Here is a 20,489-nt window from a genome sequence, read left to right on the forward strand (position 1 = left end):
GCATGGCCACATGGTTGGCCCATGCTTTACCTAAGCTGATCCGTGCCCAGGCCTTTTACTGTTTTAATGGAGAACGTGTAGGGAGGCGTGAGTTATGTTATTAAACCTAAATTTTAACTGAGTCGTGAGTTATATTTTACGTAATGAGAATCCAACCTTTGTACGAGTGTGGCGTGCCCGACGCCTAGAGCGGGCCAGGTTTGGTGTAGATCGACATAAGCGAATCAATAGGGCTGGTAACTCGTCCCACATGGGTCATGTCACGCCCTGAGAGAGGATCGGCCGGGGTCCACGTGCCCATTTCACGTGGTGGTGCCCATATAAACATCTTTCCCCTTGAAGCAGTGGAGAAGATAGCCCTCAAATGGCTCCCAAGAGCGTGGGGCGAGTTACATCTTCCGCGAACGTGTGAGTTAGGCGGTTGTGCAGCAGGAACCCCGCCATCAGTAAACAACGTGACCGGCCGACCACGTGCGCGTCTGGGAAGCCCGACTCGAGCGATCACGTGGCCACATACCAGACAGTGGACAGTGCGGGTTGTTTATATGTATATATTTTTTTAATTTTTTTTTTTTTGTGCGAAGCCGTGTTTGTGTGTGGGTCACCATCCGCGACGCATAACAAGAGGAAGAGGCAGTTCATCAGCCTCAACCAAGCGCACCTCATGACGGGAAAATCTGGCTTGGACACTTATCCGGGTGCGATACAAGCAGGTACGTTGTTCGAGTTAAACTGGCGGGACGGCAGGAGCCTCGTGGGTGGACACGTGCGTGTGCTTGGGCAGTACGTGGTTCACGGGTTCAGGAACAGGCAGTGCGGGAGGAGTACTACGGTCCGGAACAAGGGAAGTGCACGGCTGCGGGATGTGACGGGAAATCGCGGGAAGGCGGCTGGTGTCGGAACTGTAGAGCGTTCAAGCATGCAACGTCCTTAGATAAGGTCGAGGTGACATCATTACGGGACGGGTGGTACACGTGCCAGTGGTGCCACCACGTGAGACAGACGGCGCAGCACATTGGCGGGCCGACGGGTCGCACTTTTGACCTGCCACGAGCGAAGCTAACACCCGTGGGACATGTAGAACGCCCTGAGTTTGCTGGGGGAACTAGCGACGACCCGCGGTTATTTCTAAGCACGTGTCAAGGACGACTGGACCGGTACGGGTTACCAGAAGACGAGTGGGCAGACCGCGCGGGCAACGTGCTCAAGGGGGACGCGAGGACGTGGTGGCAGATCGTGCATGAGTATGACATGTCGTGGACAGAGTTTTCGAGGCGATTCGAGGCGCAGTTTGCAGACATGAAGGCCGAGATGAGGGTGCGTGCAGAACTCTACTGCCTCGCACAGGGTCCGACGGAAAATGCGGAGGCGTTCGTGGTAAAAGGTGCGCCTGTACAAGCGGCTGTTTCCTGGGGGCGAGCCTGCGGAAATGTTGGGGCACATTGTCGAGCTGATGCGCCCGGAGATCCGCCCACACCTACGAGCTATGACGCGGCAGCCCGCGGAAGGATTTATACAGTACGCATGCGCGGTGGAAATAGATCTGCGACCCGTGGGAACGACCAGAACCAACCAGTCGTCACCTACCACCCCAAGGACCACTACATCAGCGGACGCCAGGGCACGCCACACTCGTACAAAGGTTGGATTCTCATTACGTAAAATATAACTCACGCCTCCCTACACGTTCTCCATTAAAACAGTAAAAGGCCTGGGCACGGATCAGCTTAGGTAAAGCATGGGCCAACCATGTGGCCATGCGCTATGAGTCTCCTGTGGACTGCGACAAAGAAGTTCGTAACGAGTTATATAAATATTTAATTAAACGTCCCACCGACCGAGAGCGGCCCCGAGGGCTAGAGATTGAAATTATTTAGGAATAAATTATAAAACAGAAATACTTGATCAGATGCACAAAGATTGCGGCCCCCGGGGTGCTGACGCGTCTACTCTCAATGGCTGTTGAAGAGGAACTGGCGACGCTACCCTCGCAATGGCGCACTTCCGCCGTACAAAAACCATTACGTTAATTAATGATCCCGTGCCCCGGCGAAAGTGAAGATAATTACAAAACACATCATTTAATTACAAAACACAATACTCTTAATTAAAAACCATTAACACTTCTGTAATTATTTAACATGAGACTTAAAAGAATCACAACTGAGATCAAGTTCTGATCCATGCGGATTCGTCCGCGCAACGTCTGTATAACTAGAATATATTATTAAATTAAGTAAAAGAGCACGTTGGCTTGAACATAAAAACACTGGGGCTAAAAATAAAAGGTTACAATAATTAATTAGGTACATAATTAGGGGCCGTCGCACTGCTTCTACAGCGCCCTCATGAGGGAGGTCCTGGCACGCAATTCAAAACAAACACACTGGCCAACTGGCTCAGAGCCTTCATCCCGGAGTTTTCCATTGTTGCTGCCCCACTGACAGAACAGCTGTCCCCTAAGCGACCGTTCAGGTGGACCACTGAGACCCAAGGGGCCTTTGACGAGTTGAAACGCCGGTTCCAGGACTGCCATCTACTGGCGCGCCTAGACCCACACAAACCTCTTATCGTGCAGACAGACGCCAGCCAGGAGGGGATAGGCGCGATCTTACTACAACTCGGGGAGGAGGGTGAGCCGTGAGTCATTGAGTACGCGAGCGCTAAGTTCGGGGACGTAGAACGGCGATACAGCTTTAACGAACGGGAGTGTCTGGGCGTCGTCTGGTCCCTTAGACGCTACCGTCCGCACTTAGAAGGCCAGCGGTTCGTGCTACGAACAGACAGTCAGTGTTTGAAGTGGCTAGCCACAATGCAGGGACGACGATCGAAGTTGACGTGTTGGGCCATGCTGTTACAAGCGTTAGACTTTACAGTTGAGCACGTGCCTGGTAAACAGAATGAGCTAGCGGACGAGTTGTCCCGCAATCCGGACGACACCGTCACAGCACGCGATGACGCGGAGTGGGAGGAGCTGCTACCGCCATCTAGCGCCCGCCCGACTAATCACGCACGGACGCCCACGTCACACGCGGCCGTCTGCGCTATCGGCCAGGACACAGCACCCACACTACCGCCGGGCGCGGAGTTGGACGACCTTGACGCATATGTGCGAGCAGTGCAGATCACAGATGCCGCGACACAGGCACTTGTACGTCATTGCGGGGAGTCTAACTGCGAGGGGTACCGGACGGTAGACGGACAGCTACAAGCACGACCTAAGGGGACGGAAGGCCCGTGGCGGACGTTTGCACCAACCACCACACGCCGAGAAGTGTTAGAGATGATTCACGTCAACAGACTCGCCGGTCATCCGGGCGCAGACGAAACACGACACGACATCCGAGAACTGTTTTACTGGCCAGGGGTCAACCAGTTCGTGCGGGAAAACGTGCGGAGATGCAGGCACTGCCAGCGACAAAAGACACGCCGTACGGACGGGACAGCACAACAAATACCCAGACAGCCGACGGAGCCCTTTCACACAGTAGCGCTCGACTTGATGGGACCGTATCCACGATCACCGCAAGGGAAAAAATTCTTACTGGTCGTAACGGATTGTTTCACTCGCTGGGTAGAGGCGAACCCACTCTCGAACGCCCGTGCCGGCACCATTGCGCAGATCTTGGAGGCGGAGTTTTTCCCTAGGTGGGGATACCCCCGGGTAATCCTGACGGATAACGCTTGACAATTCGTCGGACGTCAGTGGGCAGAGCTGGGCAGGAAATGGCGAACAATACTACACACTACACCCGTGTACCACCCCCGCGCCAATCCAACGGAGCGAAGAAATCAGGAGATTAAGGTGCAGCTACGCCTCCGTCTCTCTGACGACCACTCTCAGTGGAACACTCACATCCCCGACATCTTGTAATGCATCAGACGACAGGTGAACGCAGCGACGGGCGAGACACCAGCCACTATGTTGCAAGGGCGGAATCTCACCCTCCCAGGGGAGTATCACGTTCGGCAAAAGCAAGGGACGGGACACGAAGAAGCGGAAACATCCGAGCGCAGGATGAGACGACTGGCTGAGACGTGTGACGCAGCGCGGCGCAATCAGGCGGTGTATCGGGCACAGCGCACACCAGAGACCACGCGCCCACCACCGGACTTGTACCCAGGACAGCTAGTCTATGCGGGGCTACACCCACTCTCCGCGCGGCTACACCCATTCTCCGCGGGACACCGTAATTACTGTGCCGGACTCGCGCCGAGATGGATCGGCCCCGTGCCTGTCCTCAGAACGGGCCCTACAACCATTGCCATACGGTTGCCCTCGGGACGAGCCGCCAGATATCACCGCGACGACATCAGAATAGCGCACGAGGCGGGAGAGGGAGAGGCGGAGTCGCTGATGAGTGAGCCAGTCCCTTTCACTCCACCCCAGGGGGGAGGGGCACAGGGTGGCCACTCGACCTGGAAAACCTGGAAACCTGGAAATGTCAGGGAATTTTGTAGCTACAGGGAAAAATCAGGGAAAGTCAGGGAATTTCATCAAAAATATGGAAATTTTTTGTTGAAACAGAATTTTTTTTAAATATTACTAGTAAAATAGAAAATGAAAGGTAGGATTTATGTTGAATTTGTGTTTTCGAGACCTCGTGTTGTCTCGTAACATTTTGCGGCTTTCATACATTAAGTTGGATAAAACAAGTTAGTGTATGTCTATACATTAATCCTTAAGAACTGCGTTTCATTATTTGTTTTTGTGTAAAAATGGCGGGATACGTCGATGAAGGCTGGCAAGTGTTTTTAGTTTTGGTACGTAAATATGTCGATTAAGGCTGACAAACTTTTTAGTTGTGGTACGTAAATATTTATTTGTAAAGACAAAGTGACAAGTTTTCGTCATGTCGTGCTCCAAACAAAAAAAAAACTAGCTTTAATTATAAATGGCTTGCGTGTAAAGATTTTTCACAATGGTTACTTGAAGACGAGTCGAATAAATTTTCAGCCCGGTGTTGTTATTGCATGTAAGTTCAGCCTAAGCAATATGGGAAAACAAGCCGTGATAAGCCATATGAATGGAAAAAAACACAAAGAAGCAGCTGGAAACCGTAAGAAGTGTGTGGAAATGGACGTTCTATTAAAACATGGACAAAGCACATCTGAAGCTTCGGTTAGTAAGTACCCAACGGATGCCACTGAACCTGTTAGTCCAAGTCCAGTGACTGATATACCTAAGAAAACTTTGCATGCTTTTCTATTAAATGATAGCATAACCAAGTCTGAAATATATTGGTGTTTGCATTCTGTGACAGAACATAATTCATTTAGGAGTGGTGCTAGAAGTGCTGACCTTTTTCCAATACTTTTCCCTGACAGTGAAATAGCCAAGAAAATTCAACTTACGAGGACTAAAGTTGCATATACAATAGTACATGGGTTAGGGCCTTATTTCAAAACACAGCTGGTGAAAATGATTTCAGATTGCAACTATGTGGTTGTAGGGTTTGATGAGAGTCCAAACAAGGTGGCTCAAAAGCAGCAGATGGACCTTTTTGTAAGATTTTGGGACTCTGAAAAAAATGAAGTTTCATCACAGTACTTTACGTCTGCATTTCTTGGTCATACAACAGCTGCTGATTTGATTATCCACTTTAAAAGCTCTCTGTCTGATATAAATTTAAGTAAACTTATACAAGTGTCAATGGATGGCCCAAATGTGAATTATAGATTTTTGAAAGATTTGTTGTTTGACTTAAAAGGTGACGACCCTAGTAAGCTGACATTACTAGATATAGGATCTTGTGGTTTACACACTGTCCATTGTGCTTTTAAAGCAGCTATACCTGAAACTAAGTGTGAGATAGTTGAATTTTTGAGAGCAGTCTACAACTTATTCAAAAATGTACCTGCACGAAGAGCAGATTTTATACTATACACAGATACAAGAATATTTCCTATGAAATTTTGTTCTATTCGTTGGGTAGAGAACAACAAAGTTGCACTTCGAGCTATTGAAATTCTACCTTGTTTGTCAAAATTTGTGGAGTGTGCAGTGCGGGATAAGAAAGCATATACTAGACAGAATGAATTTTTTTTCTGTTGTTTCAAGATGTGTCAAAGACAACCTGTTTGGAGCAAAACTTTCATTCTTTTATTCTCTTGCAGGTTTGTTAGAACCTTTCTTGAGACAGTTTCAGACAGAATCTCCAGTGGCTCCATTTCTTCATTCTGCTCTCTTCTCATTGGTACACACATTGATGGTACGTTTTGTTAAGGAAGATGTCATTAAGAAGAATTTTCTTTCACCAGGCAAACTTATTTTGAGCACAGATAACTTGCTACATGCAAAAAAATGTTGATGTTGGTTTTGCTGTAAGAGATGCATTATAAAAAGCAAAAGGAGTGAAAGAACTTCAGAAGTTGTTTAGTTCACACAATGTTTCAAGCCAAGTAGTTAATTTTGTTAAATTTATACTGATAATTTCTCATGGAAATGCTAGTTTAGAGAGAGGATTTTCGGTTAATGGTGACTGTTTGATTGAAAATTAAAAAGAACACAGCCTTGTGGCGTTACGACATGTGCACAATGCAGTTACCTTAGCAGGTGGGGTTGAGTATGTAAAATTAACAAAATCAATGATGCAGTTTGTTAGGAATTCCCATGCAAAATACCTTGAGGCTCTGCAGACACAGCAAGAGCTGGACAAAATTGAACATGATAAACACCAAACCAAAAAGCGACAAGTAAAAGAACTAGAATTGTTGGAAACTAAAAAATTGAAACTGGTAGAAGATATGATGAAGGAAGTTGATGCCATCAATGCAAAAATAGACTTTATAAAAAAAATTGAAAGGTTAATTTAGTGTGTGTTTTTTTATGTACATAATTTTTTGAACTTTCAATTTTTGAGGGTGTTAAATAATAAAGTGTCAAGTTGAAGAATTTGTGTTGTGTGGTATGCTACAAAAAATGCAAGTACCAGCAGCTTGAATAGGTATGTACCTAGGCCTGAATGTATCTCAATTTTTGCTTTAAATTTTAATTAATATTGGAATTTTAACTAGGCCTACACTGTGCATTTGTTTCTCTTTTTAATTTTCTTTGTTAGAATTAAATATTTAGCATGATTTGTCTGCATGTATGTGTTGTTTAAAACGGGCCTTATTTTTAAATTAATTTTGCCGATGATTTTGACTGGTCAAAAAAACCTGGAAAAGTAAGGGAATTTTTTCAGCTGAATTGAGTGGCCACTCTGGGGCGAGAGGGCCGGTCACGTCAACACCGGCGGAGACGGACGCGCAGGAACCAACAGAATCCAGGAGCCCAGAAACGGTACTGGATGTGCAACCGAGACGGCTGTTCGAGGATTCGACAGATGCAGATGCACCTTTCCACGGATTCGACGCAGATTCGAAGAAAGTACGCAGACGAACCCGGACCACTCGCATGGGAACCAGGAGACGAAGAGGAGGGATCCGGATCACCGGAAAAAGCCTCTATGGCCCCTTCACTATTCCCTGGAGGAATCCACGTTTACCATGACAGTGGAAGAACCGGCGGAAGATGAACCAGAGCGAACGGAACAGACAGCCATCGCAATGGAAATACCCACGCCAGCGCCGCGCTACCGACTCCGACCCCGCCAGTCGCCAAGCAGGCCAGCTGTTGAGTGATAGAGTTGCAGAACAGGGGTGATCAAAGCCACTGCGCGCGGACGAAGCGTCGCCATGCCAGGCTAATTAAGGGGGGGGGGGGGGGCAATTGATGTCGGCCGGGGCTTCGCCCTGAGCCTGGACAGGCTCCGCTCCCTTCCTCACTTTTCCCTCCCGGCATTTCACCGCGAACGTGTGTTTGTTTTGAATTGCGTGCCAGGACCTCCCTCATGAGGGCGCTGTAGAAGCAGTGCGACGGCCCCTAATTATGTACCTAATTAATTATTGTAACCTTTTATTTTTAGCCCCAGTGTTTTTATGTTCAAGCCAACGTGCTCTTTTACTTAATTTAATAATATATTCTAGTTATACAGATGTTGCGCGGACGAATCCGCATGGACCAGAACTTGATCTCAGTTGTGATTCTTTTAAGTCTCATGTTAAATAATTACAGAAGTGTTAATGGTTTTTAATTAAGAGTATTGTGTTTTGTAATTAAATGATGTGTTTTGTAATTATCTTCACTTTCGCCGGGGCACGGGATCATTAATTAACGTAATGGTTTTTGTACGGCGGAAGTGCGCCATTGCGAGGGTAGCGTCGCCAGTTCCTCTTCAACAGCCATTGAGAGTAGACGCGTCAGCACCCCGGGGGCCGCAATCTTTGTGCATCTGATCAAGTATTTCTGTTTTATAATTTATTCCTAAATAATTTCAATCTCTAGCCCTCGGGGCCGCTCTCGGTCGGTGGGACGTTTAATTAAATATTTATATAACTCGTTACGAACTTCTTTGTCGCAGTCCACAGGAGACTCATAGCGCATGGCCACATGGTTGGCCCATGCTTTACCTAAGCTGATCCGTGCCCAGGCCTTTTACTGTTTTAATGGAGAACATGTAGGGAGGCGTGAGTTATGTTATTAAACCTAAATTTTAACTGAGTCGTGAGTTATATTTTACGTAATGAGAATCCAACCTTTGTATGAGTGTGGCGTGCCCGACGCCTAGAGCGGGCCAGGTTTGGTGTAGATCGACATAAGCGAATCAATAGGGCTGGTAACTCGTCCCACATGGGTCACGTCACGCCCTGAGAGAGAGGATCGGCCGGGGTCCACGTGCTTATTTCACGTGGTGGCGCCCATATAAACATCTTTCCCCGTGAAGCAGTGGAAAAGATAGCCCTCACTGTCCCATCTATATAATTAAGGAGTGAGTTTGTGTGTCTTTCTTTTGCGTAGCGCAGACACAGAGAGGCGTAAAGCTGTGAAATTTGGCACATAGATTCTTGGTGGTTAAGGGGGGGGGGGGTTGTCCATTTGCATCTCAAAGCATTTTTATTTTGTTTGAAAATTAAATTAGTTTTTTTAGTTTAAGTTTTTAAAGTTATTCACTCATTAATATTGATTTTCGCCTAACATTATTCCGTGTGAGTATTTAAGAAGAGAAACATGTCAGACTCTTTGCTGGTTCATTGTCGCTTGTTTGTTTCAATTGTAAAAATTGATATGCAGCATATTTTATTTTAACATAGTATTTCTTTCTCTACAGCAGTCATGAGTGGCTGTTAACTTTGTTTTATTCTTAACCTTAATAAAAACTGCAATCTAATTTTGTGTAAATTATTAATGCATTCTTCTTGCCTTAAAAGGCAAATGTGTAATACAAATAGCTTAATATTCTTAAAACATGATATCGTTGAATCTAAGATAGCATATTTGATTTATAATTATTCTCATTATTCTTAATGTAAATATATTTTTTTGTTTCATAAGATGGTTTTTTAAACTTCTGTATAGTATATTTTTAATTTGGGGCACAGAAGGGGCGAACCCATAAACCGTAGCCTTGGCGTACAAACGAGAAGAGGTAGTCGCGAGATATGAGGCGCAGCAGTGGTGTACCCACAAGAAAGGTCAGAGGCAGATTATAGTAGTGCGAAAGTGGCAGCCCTATGAGAAAGAGCAGTGGTGCACTCACGAAACGAGGCAAAGGCAGACTAATGTAGTGCGGATTGGCGGACATAAGAGGCATTGCAGTGGCGTACCCACGAAGGGCACTGGCGGAACCACTAGGATAAGCAGTGGTGTACCCATGAAAAAGTGCAGAAGCAAAATAATATAGCATTGCATTAGTGGACCCACGAGGCAATGACAAAATTAAAAACAAACTTGTACTTTAGGCTGCTAAGCACATTATCCAAATCTCAGCTTAGGGCTTGGCTGCCGAAACTGACTCTTTTGGGAATACGGTTGAACTGGTTCTGACCCCAGTGGGTAGAGAAAGAGTTTGGGTGTAAAAGACATTGATGAAAGCTAGCGTTTAAGTTGATGACGGAAAAAATTTTGCATTACCTAATTGTTGCAAGGCGCCTTCTTCCGTCAGGAGAGAGAACTGGTCTTCATTATGCATTTGTTCGAGGGCTGGTAATTATAAACAAATCTATATTCTCCTGACTCCTTTTTCGATACCAGGAAGACAGTAATCCAACTCCACCAGAGAAATAACTCCAGCACTAAATAGGCGGTCTACTGTAGTTTTAATGATTTTTAATTTGGGAGGGAAACACTTATTTTGCCCTAACAGGTGAGTCATTCTTTAAATAAAACTTGTGTGGCACAATGTCACACTTGCCTAGCGCTTAGTAATGACGTCGGGAAACACACGCTCAAATTTTGAAATATCTTTATTCCTACCAGTTGTGCCGGAAATGTGGTATTTTGACACTTTTTTTTCTAATTTTATATAATTTTAAATTATTTTTGGAAATTTTATTTTTCTTTATAATTTGGTTACTTTGGGTGATTTACTCTTTGTTAGGCTGGTGTACTCCCATAAGTTAAACTTTGTGCCAGTAGACAGAAGCACCTTTCCCAGAGACGTATCTGATATTTTGCAGATCTAAGACTTCGTTGCCAGCCCGTTTAACATTTCCCTCGCTTACAGGCACGTCCCAGGCCTGTAACGTTACTTCACTTTTTGACTAAAACTGCATACAACAGCTCTGGACGAGTTGTTACCATTTCTCAGAGATGAGCTGACCATAGCCTTTACCGTCACGAATACGTCTTAGGTTCTCTCCTCGAAAAGCACATCATGGACGCTCGTTCCCAGCGTCGTTGCGTTTTATGCCCCCACTTACTCCACTCCCCCCCTTCAGTTCTGAGAATTCAGCTTCAGAGCATTGCCCTGCCGTTAACCCCGCCAAGTGTTGGCCGGCGTCAAGGACAACTTGCATAAAAAATGTGTGTGCAAAGATGGACCACCCCACAACATCTAGCGGCAGAAACAGTAACTTATTATCTTGGCCGCCAGAGTGCAGCTCCTGACTGTGCCATTAACCCCTGGTTTAAGCAGACGCCTTGAGCGAGTCGATTCTTTTTATTTCAGACACCCCTCAACAGGTAGCGCTAAAGTCGGCCAGTGCTACCAATTTCGAGACATCAAAGTCAGAGTTTTTTATGACGCCCACTCGGGGAACTTTGGAACCTTTCTGTCCGGACGTCCCAGTCCCCCCCTCCACTTTTGATAGAACATTTACTTTTAATTACGAGACGCGGTTCTTCGCGAGACACTTTGCGTCGCAACTGCAGACGGACCGTTTGTGATTATAGGCGGATCGACGAGACACTGCAAGGCTTCCATCCGGCCGCAACCGACTATGTAGTCGCTTAAATAAGGGATGCTATCCCTGTAATCTTTTTTAAGTAGTTTAGTCTATCTGCTTAGTACAAGAGTAATAGTTATTTTTCTTTTAAATTATTTCTTTTGAAATGATGAAAACGTCCGCGCCCAGCCGCGTATTCGCGGGATCCAGTTCCTGGCTGGCGACGCATCGGTAAATAGAAGCCTACTTCCCTGTCTGACAGGGTCCGAGAGCCGGACGCCGAATTGGCATTTTCATCTCCCTTCCTCAACAGCACACAGGCGCCCTGGCATCATGTTCCCGCGTGATCTCCGGGAAACGAAGCCCCGACCTCCGGTGCTACTGTATCTTTCAACCTTTTTTTGAACTTTCCTAAATTATGCCGTCAGACGTAGTTCATCATATAAACATAATTTCTGGACTTTAAGTACATACCTATGCTGGGATAGTTTAAATATATTTGTATTTTTTTTTTATTGGTTTAGGTATTTTTAGTAAATGAAACTTTTATAATTGAATTTAGGGTCGACCCATATTTTTTTTTCTGAATATACCTGAGATCTGTTTAAATACTTAATTGATATTGTATGTTTATATTTTTTTAATACCTGTTATAAATTTTTCCTTTAATAAATTTGATGTAATTATATTCAGACGGAATCACACCTTGTTTCTGTTCATTTCTAATAACACTGTGAAACCTTAAAGATCCCCAGCACACAGTTCATGGGAATTATCCTCACAAGACATAACAATGGGGGTAAATGACTGATGGGTTCAATTTATTCTCAGTTCCGGAGCAAACCCAAAATTAATTTCATGGTTAGCTACGTCCAAAACATGTGTGGTACCAAGGAAATATAGACCTAAAATTAAATCTCGAGATAAACCTGCGACAATATTAAAGCACCAGTTCCACGAAAACCTGTTTACTTTAAGGTGCAATACAACTTCAGACTGACAAAACATTACTTTTCCATTAGTGATGCAAGTTTTTACATCTGTCCCTGATCTAACATGAAAATCCAGCTGAGGGTGCTGAAGACATAATCTGTCCAAAAAATTTTGACTAATTTAGGAGCGGGTTGCACCTGAGTACAAAAGAACAGGAAATCATTTTTCAAAAATCCAAACGTGCATAAAATTACCAAACACCCTGCCCTTGGCTTTACCAAGCCCCCGTCTGTGATGACCAACCACACACTCAGTCATTACAAGTTTCCTAGACAATTAGTGAGGTCAAGACCCGCGTGTATACAGTGAAAACATTTGCATTGTAATATGTTTAAGGCCGGTGTTGCACACACGGACATCAAGTGGCCATACACACAACAGTTGGCGCACCTGAACCTGGCTGCTTCAGCCGTGGGAGCATTAACCGGCATCGAGTTGGGATCGGTTACACTTGAAGCGGGCGGTGACTGCGGGCGAACACCAACAGGCTGAGCCAAGACGGGTTCATGCCTAGGGGTGCAGACAAAATCTTACTGAGTGTCGGCCAGAAATACTTTATGGATGGGGCAACGTTCGGCCTTAATGCCCGAAAAATCCCTCATATTATTTTTTTACTGTCAAGAGCATGTTCTCTACATCCCCACTCCACTTCCAGAGAGCCTCCAAACTCACGGGGAGATACAACATTGCACTATTTTGTAAGACCAAAGGCGAAACATTTTCCAGAATGACCTGTACAAGTTCCAGCTCTGGCAAACCCAATTATAAAACATCAGCGTATGATATGATGGAATTCACAAACTGAAACAGAGGCTCGTTATGTCCCTGAAAAGGGAATACAAGGTCACTTATACATGCTTCTAAAACCATACATGCAGCGACAGACGGGCAGTGTGTACTTGAGGCCAACTCATGTTGGGTGGGTGGTTTTTTTTCCCAGTGATTATCCACTGCTGCCTACGAATAATGCGGGAAATGTGAATAGATGTTGTGAGGAGGAGCTAGGGACACTCTTTTTATTCCCCCCATGGGGGTTGAGTGTTTAGATTACTTTACTCCCACCAAGGTGAACCATGGTTAATATGGTGAATGTTGCTACAAGTGAATAATTTTTCTCAGGGTTCTCCCATTCCCCCTACCTATTCATTCCATAATGCTTCATTCTGATCTTGTCACCCCTCATATTCTATAATAATCTAGATATGTATACAGTGTTTTTTTATGTATTTGTACAATGCAAACCTGTATAGGCTGATTTTTTTAAAAATTGTTTTAAAAATGTTTCAGGTCTCATAATATCATCAAAACAGTGAGTGCAACGTCCTTGATAGTGTTGAAACATTTGAAGGTTCTTGACTTGAGCAGCAACAAATTAATGAAGATCACCAGAAACAGCTTCCCTCATGATACAAAAATTCAGATCTTGTGAGTCATTCTGTTAATTTAGTTAAAAATTGTATATAACTTTATAAATATATATTTTGAAGAGCTATGCAAATAGTAGTGTGAGTCAAACTATCAGAAACTTATTAAACTTTATTATTTTTTTCAAGAGATATAATTATTCATTTAAAACTCTAATTTTTATTTGTTGAGCTTGCCGTAGTAAAGACAAGGAGATCTATATCGTAGGCCTTGTTTTTTCTTTGTCTCACCACTGGGTATATGGGGAATTGGGGATATATTCCCCCTCCCCTCCCTGAAATCCTTAATATTCGATCATTCCCACCAACATAAGGAAAGAATTTGAATATAAACAGCAGGCAAAGGGTACAAATACTCCTCCCCCCCCCAAATTAAATTTTGCATATGCTTCTGACTGCGTAGACCAAATTTATCCTCCTATTCTTGTCACCACCTTCCCCTTCCTTCTTACACTTTGGTGTCACCATGTGACATAGCTGGGTCATTGGCACCTGTACAGTGTGTGGAGTTGACAATCTATATGAGTGTGGTACCATTATGGAATTACTCACTAGTTTATATAAATTAATGACTTTCTAGTCATTTCATGATATTCAATGAAGCATTGTTGCTACACCATTTAAAATAAAAATTTTGCACCATTGGTTATACATCTTTAGAGATTCAAAAACCAATTTAGAAAGAAATATTCTAACCGTTTGGCATGGAGGTCCCCAGATGTTATTTGAAACGTGTACATGTTTAGGATTGCAAGCATTTGGAAAATAAATGGTATAAGTTTTCTTGTAATTGAACAAATAAAAAAAAAATTATGAAAATCTCTTACTCTGAATAAAATGCTAATAATTTTAGTTCACTCTGTTTCAACATTTAATATATTTTTGAAAACTTTATTGATAGTCATAGTTGAACATTGAAATAGGCACTTTCTTAATTCCAAAGCGTAATTTTCACTAGGAAGAGGACAATACAGCAAAACAAAATTAATTTTACAAGTACAGTAAACTCTCGATTATCCGTGTTAATTGGGACCTTCCGATGCCCGGATAATTAAATGCCCATAAAAAAACCTGGATAACCTGTTTCACCACTTAAAAATTGTGTATTTACTGGCAAAAGAGTGTCTCTTCAGTAGAATTCTATGAGTACAAGCAAAGGCTTTGTATACCCTGACCATGACGTGTCCCAGCTTATTGGACCGTAAACAATACTGGCACTGTGTTGCCTCTCCTGTCCCCTTTATTGCTACGAGAGCCGGCAGTCTCAACTCAGCATCTCCCTCCACCCTTTTAACGACCTATTATCCGGGGTCACTACAAAATAAATGTCTGAACCACAGCACAATATTATACACTATTTTCCCCCCCTTCCAGCTATTGCATTTTATTTTTGTACCTCGCGTGGCAAGATATTGTTTCTTGTTAATTCCGCCTATTAAAATTAGGATGCACTTTACAGTCATAACTACGAGTATGGGATACTACGAGACCTTCGAAGTTACGAGATGCACCGTCAGTTTGACTACTTAAATAGTAATCCTAAACTAATCTGGTTATTACGAGTGCTTCCTTGTTGGCTCTTTCATAAGAAAGAGTGATTTAAATGGCATCTTCAAACAAGGAAAAATACCGTTAGTTGGAAGGAAAAAAAGGTTCACGCAGTAAACAAAAGCTGCAAGCTATGCTGGCGCCCGGGCTGTGGACCATGACTCGCAGCTAGCTGTCGAGAAAGAATGAAGGCTGTTGTTGTGTGGTGATGTGGGGGGAGGATGGGATGTGTGTGTGTCTCTCTCTCTCTTTCTCTCTTTCTCTCTGGGTTTGGATTCCAATTTCATTTTCCTGTGCTAATTTCGCGGCAGTTTCTCCTTTTTTTTTTTAACCTGTCCACAACTTCTAACTTCTCTACTATTGTCAGCACTTTACGTTTCCTTTTACCACACATGATTACAAAAACAAATGTGCCTGGGAGAACTGATGTAAATAACTGCATGAAAAATGCCTCTTCCAGCTGTCAGGAGTGTGGGAAAGTTTAAGAGGTAGAGGGACCTTTTTTTTTTTTTAGCGTGGCTGGGCGCTGTAAAAAGAATGCTTGAAAAGAAAATGAAAAAGGGCGGGGGGGGGGGGGGGGGGAGTTGAGCTGGAAGCAGCAGTCAAGGCATTCCTGTTTGGTTTAAAGTGTGACAAATTGACGGGTGAAGATGGCGAGGGAACGAGGGTCTGAAGGGTCAGGTAAATAGCTTTCTGACACAGCAGTTAAAAAAAAAAAAAAAAAAAAAAAAAGTGCAGCGCAGTCGCGGCGTAGCTACACCCCTCATTTTTTTTTTACAACTTCATAAAAAAATGAAGCACGGATAACCCTTAAACCGAATAATCCAGGCCCCCAGGCCCGGATAATCGAGAGTTTACTGTACTATATATATTTTTTCTTCTGTTCATCAATCCCATCATTACAATCAGCCTGGAATCAAAGCAGTATGAAGAAAAATTCAAACCACTCCTAATAAATGTCTTGCACTTGGCAACCTTATATACCACCTTAAACAACCCCCAAAAAAATTAATATATATGCTATGTATTTTGAAGCACTTGAAGACAAATTTACTAATTACCAAGATGATATTTTAATAGTTCGTATCTTAAATGTGCTGGGTATGTGGATTGGCTCAATAACCATACTCTGAACATATCCAGTAGCTATGTCAAGTCCAAGGCTCAATCCCTACTTAATTTTGCCATCGGTATGAATCTAAATCAGTTTAATAATATACAACCTATCAATTCTGTACTTGTCTTGTGTTTCACTAATCTATCTGAATATGTGGTCTCAAAAACAGAAGATGCATTAGTTAAAGATCTGCCACATCCTAGTCTTGATATTAAAATTACCATGGAAATTGGTTTAGCCACAAATAAGGACCCTTCCACCTATAGAAATGATAAAAATGGTGATAGATATTATATATATAATGCCATAAAATATCATGACTGGTCTGATTTCTATAAGTCAACTGATGAATTAACAAAATGTTTATGTGATAATTTAAATAATTCTATCTGAGTGTCGACTGCCAGTGCTTCCAAATTCCCCCACTGGTCCTCCGAGGACCTTATTCAAGCTTTGAAATAAAAAAAGAACACTTTCATAAATAGATTATTTAAAAGAAATAGTGATGTGCTGTATTACACATATTTTATTATTACTGCCAAAAAGTTAAAAAAAACTTATTAAAAGTGACAAAATCAATTGGTCACATAAGATAAACAATAACATCAAGAAAACTCCAAAAATTTTTTTGGCAATATGTATGTCAAGATAATGAAGAATTGTTATCAAAAAATTTCAATGGGGTTGTCTCAGAAGATCCCATTTTAATTTCAAATGAACGCTATACCGATCTGAAGTCAACTGATGCACAACACAGATGCAGAACTACACTTGCCTGTGACAGAAAATATTTTTTGCTAGAACGGGTTTTATCTAGCCTTAACCTGTAAAAACTGACACCCACAAGATTGTACAAGGTCAGCAAATGTACAAACTCAGCTGCTTTAGAGCAGCTATAAATTATATGGTGTGTTTTCTATATATGTAATTTCTTTCAAATAGTTTTTATTTAAACAAATAATGCAATACTATATTTAAGTTTCATTAGTTAGGAAAAAAATGTAATAATACATACATTCTCCTTCTAAACAAAAACAGAAACATGATTTTTTTTACATTTAACTCTAATATTTATGTTACTAGGCAAAACAAAGTGATAAAATTGTTGGTGTTGTTACATAATAGAAGTATTTATACTATAAATTTCAGATTTTTGCTTTGGACCCTGCTATAGTTAGAGCTATTGAAAAATATGAAAAATTTGAAAATGGCCATTTTCACCAGTGAAAAATTTCTGGAAAGTGCAAAACACTCCAGTTTTCTCCCCTCAAGTAAAATCTCCTTTTACTATAGTACTACTTGCAAAATAAATTTGGTTTAGCTATATTGTCCTTTTCCCATTGAAAATTATGATTGGAGGATGAGAAAATGCAAATTTCAATGTTCATCGTTGATTTATTAATACATTAAAAAAAATATATATTAAATTCTAAAAAAGAGTGAACTGAAATCATCAGCACTTTATTCTGAGGGTTTTTTAAAGTTTTTCAATTACAAGGAAACCTATATCATTTTTTGCAATTGCTTGCAATCCTAAAAATGTATACATTTCAAATGCCATCTGGGCACCTCCCTGCCAAATGGTTAGACATAATTATTTTATAAAATTGGTTTTTAACTGTTTGAAGATGCATAAACACCTGTGCAAAAAATAAAATTTTTTTAAAAATGGTGCAGCAACCAGTTTCAAAACGACCTTTTGGTCTTACTTATTTCTTTGTTAGTAGAGAATGACTAGTCAGTAAAGCACTTTCATTATAATTAGCACCAGCTCAAGTAAAACTGGTTCATAGTCTATGTATGTTTAGTCCATAATTAGTACAAAAATAAACATTGTTTAGTTCAAATACACCAACACTCATAGATTATATATCTCATTTGGTGAATACTAGTCTGAAACTTGTACCAGCTTAATATTGATGTATATAATTTAATTGCGAAGCTGCAATTTTAACCCAGGCACAGGTTACTTTTATTGGAATGGTCTCAGGGCAGCACAATATTATGTTAAAATCAAACAACAGTTTATTAAAAAAATCACTATACCGAGCATTTATAGTTTATTACACTAAACATATTTAAAGTTAAAAAAAATCCTTTGGACCTTATAGTAGCAGATTCACATGATCAATACAGCCTTTTTTTTGTTTGCTATGTGGGGTTGCTCAATTTATATTCAGGACAAGTCTTTCTTTCCTCTTTTTTGGTCACGTCTTTATTGCATGCTTATACTTATACTTGTTAAATGCTTTGAACAAACTTATATAACATGTTGCGATATAAATTGCAAAGTCACTTGAAACAAAGCCATTTTTAATAACATACATTATAATTTAATTTTAAAAACAGTTGCCATCACCTTAGCCATAATGTGTACTGCATAGATCCAAGAAATTTGTACATTGCTATGAGTGTTATGCATAATATTTAGGTCCTATTGTTTCACTATGCCTTAAGCACTTTCAATAAATGCTCTTCCTGATAATTCATAAACATTGTGACTTCATCTTTATGAAGTCACAGTTTTTGGGTCAAAAATATCCAGACCTATTTTTTTTCCAAAGTTTTTTGTATGTGCCAGTACTTTATCACTATTAAATTTATTACATTATTCATATTAAGTAAAGCATTCACAAAACTTTTACGAGCAAAATTTCTTTCTTTAATTTCATCTATACTTCTTACATGTACCTACTTTTTCTAAAAAAAAAAAAAAAAATTGTTTCCTGCCTATTATTTTGAGAATGAGTCTCTCCTGACACATTTTCTGATCTTATCACTATATTTAACACTCAAACACATAATAGAGGGAGGTACCCGTAGCCTAAAGTTTGTTAGGATACCACTGAGACTCAAACATATCCCAGTCCTTGGAAAAATGTCAACCATGATAAACAGTTAAAAAATCTTTGCTTTGATAAACTTTTTGTTACCACACTAAAGTTTTCACATTGTGACTCTTAAATTTCAGTTATTTTACTCAGATCATATAATTGGTATGATTTTAATTAATAGTAAGCACATGTCTATATTTTCATTTACCATGTTGCATGACTATATTGTGTGTTTTGTCATGTTAATGATTGAGTGAATATTCCCCTTAGGGTCCTCAACAGCAATGAAATAATGTCAGTAGAAGAGGGTAGTTTTGACTCTTTGCAAGAACTGATTGAACTTAAACTCAACCGCAATCATATTTCACATTTGAGTAAGGATTTGTTCAAGCTCAAGAATTTGAATGTTTTGTAAGTATGAATTGTTTCACTGGATTTACTGGAGATGAGCAAAACATTTTTTGCTGTAAAAGTGTGTTTTTTAAAAAAAATATATTTTTTTTTTTTACAGGGAAATGAACAGAAATAAACTTACAGAAATTGAAGGCCTGTCATTTCATGTTTTGGAACGATTATCTGTGCTTAAACTTCGGCGAAACTCTATTACTACACTTTTGGATGGTGCATTTTGGGGACTGAAAAATGCAGCTACACTGTAAGTGTTGGGGAAAAATGTTTCTGTCCATTATTTCAAAATAATTTTAATTCACTACTTTTTTTTACTTTGCATTTTATAATTAATGTGTTTTTTAAATATTAAATAAATAATTATGGTGGCATAATAGTTTAAAAATATGAATTTTTGATGAAAATTCTACCCTGCAGGAAATATGTTAAAAATTTAAAACAAGAATACACAATCATTTTAAATTCTGTGGTGTTATAGTTTTTTTATAGCCTTGTTAATAATTTTTATTTACTCTTTAGAGAATACTACGTTCACTGTACATAAATGAAATTTAAATAATTTACTAGATTTTAATGTCTTAAACAAATAAAATATGTGACTTAAAAAAATTAAGGCTATATAGGATACACAGGAACGTAATATCCCAGCATGAGTGCTTTACGTTTAATATGTATCAACGTGTCATCACGGTTGGCTTCCAGATTTGTGTAAGGAAAATCTAAGCTAAAACTTTGTATGTTAATCAAAAAGAGTTATCATTTTTTTTGCATCAAGTCACGATTCTGCAAGTGGATGCAAGAAGTGAACGAAGTGAATGGTGCAGTGGAAAACACTGGACTAACATGACAAAGGATCTGAGTTTGAATCCCAGTCTGGCCATTGTTATTTCAGTTTGTTATTATTTCCCAAAATCTCTCCACGCAAATTCAGGGGTAGATCATTATAATAGGCCATGT

At 41.0% G+C, this 20,489-nt stretch overlaps 1 protein-coding gene across 2 annotated transcripts in view; it reads left to right on the forward strand.

Annotated features, from left to right (window-relative positions):
* The window catches only part of LOC134529241 (leucine-rich repeats and immunoglobulin-like domains protein 3), a 148,914-nt gene that overhangs the window by 32,357 nt on the left and 96,068 nt on the right, over window positions 1-20,489 (forward strand). For both annotated transcript variants that reach the window (XM_063363132.1, XM_063363133.1), the window contains exons 3-5: window positions 13,489-13,626; window positions 19,395-19,535; window positions 19,636-19,779. In XM_063363132.1, coding sequence (XP_063219202.1) covers window positions 13,489-13,626; window positions 19,395-19,535; window positions 19,636-19,779 — 423 coding nt within the window. The remainder of the gene's footprint in view (window positions 1-13,488; window positions 13,627-19,394; window positions 19,536-19,635; window positions 19,780-20,489) is intronic.

Source organism: Bacillus rossius, chromosome 2 (assembly GCF_032445375.1).
Source record: "Bacillus rossius redtenbacheri isolate Brsri chromosome 2, Brsri_v3, whole genome shotgun sequence".
NCBI lineage: Eukaryota > Metazoa > Arthropoda > Insecta > Phasmatodea > Bacillidae > Bacillus > Bacillus rossius.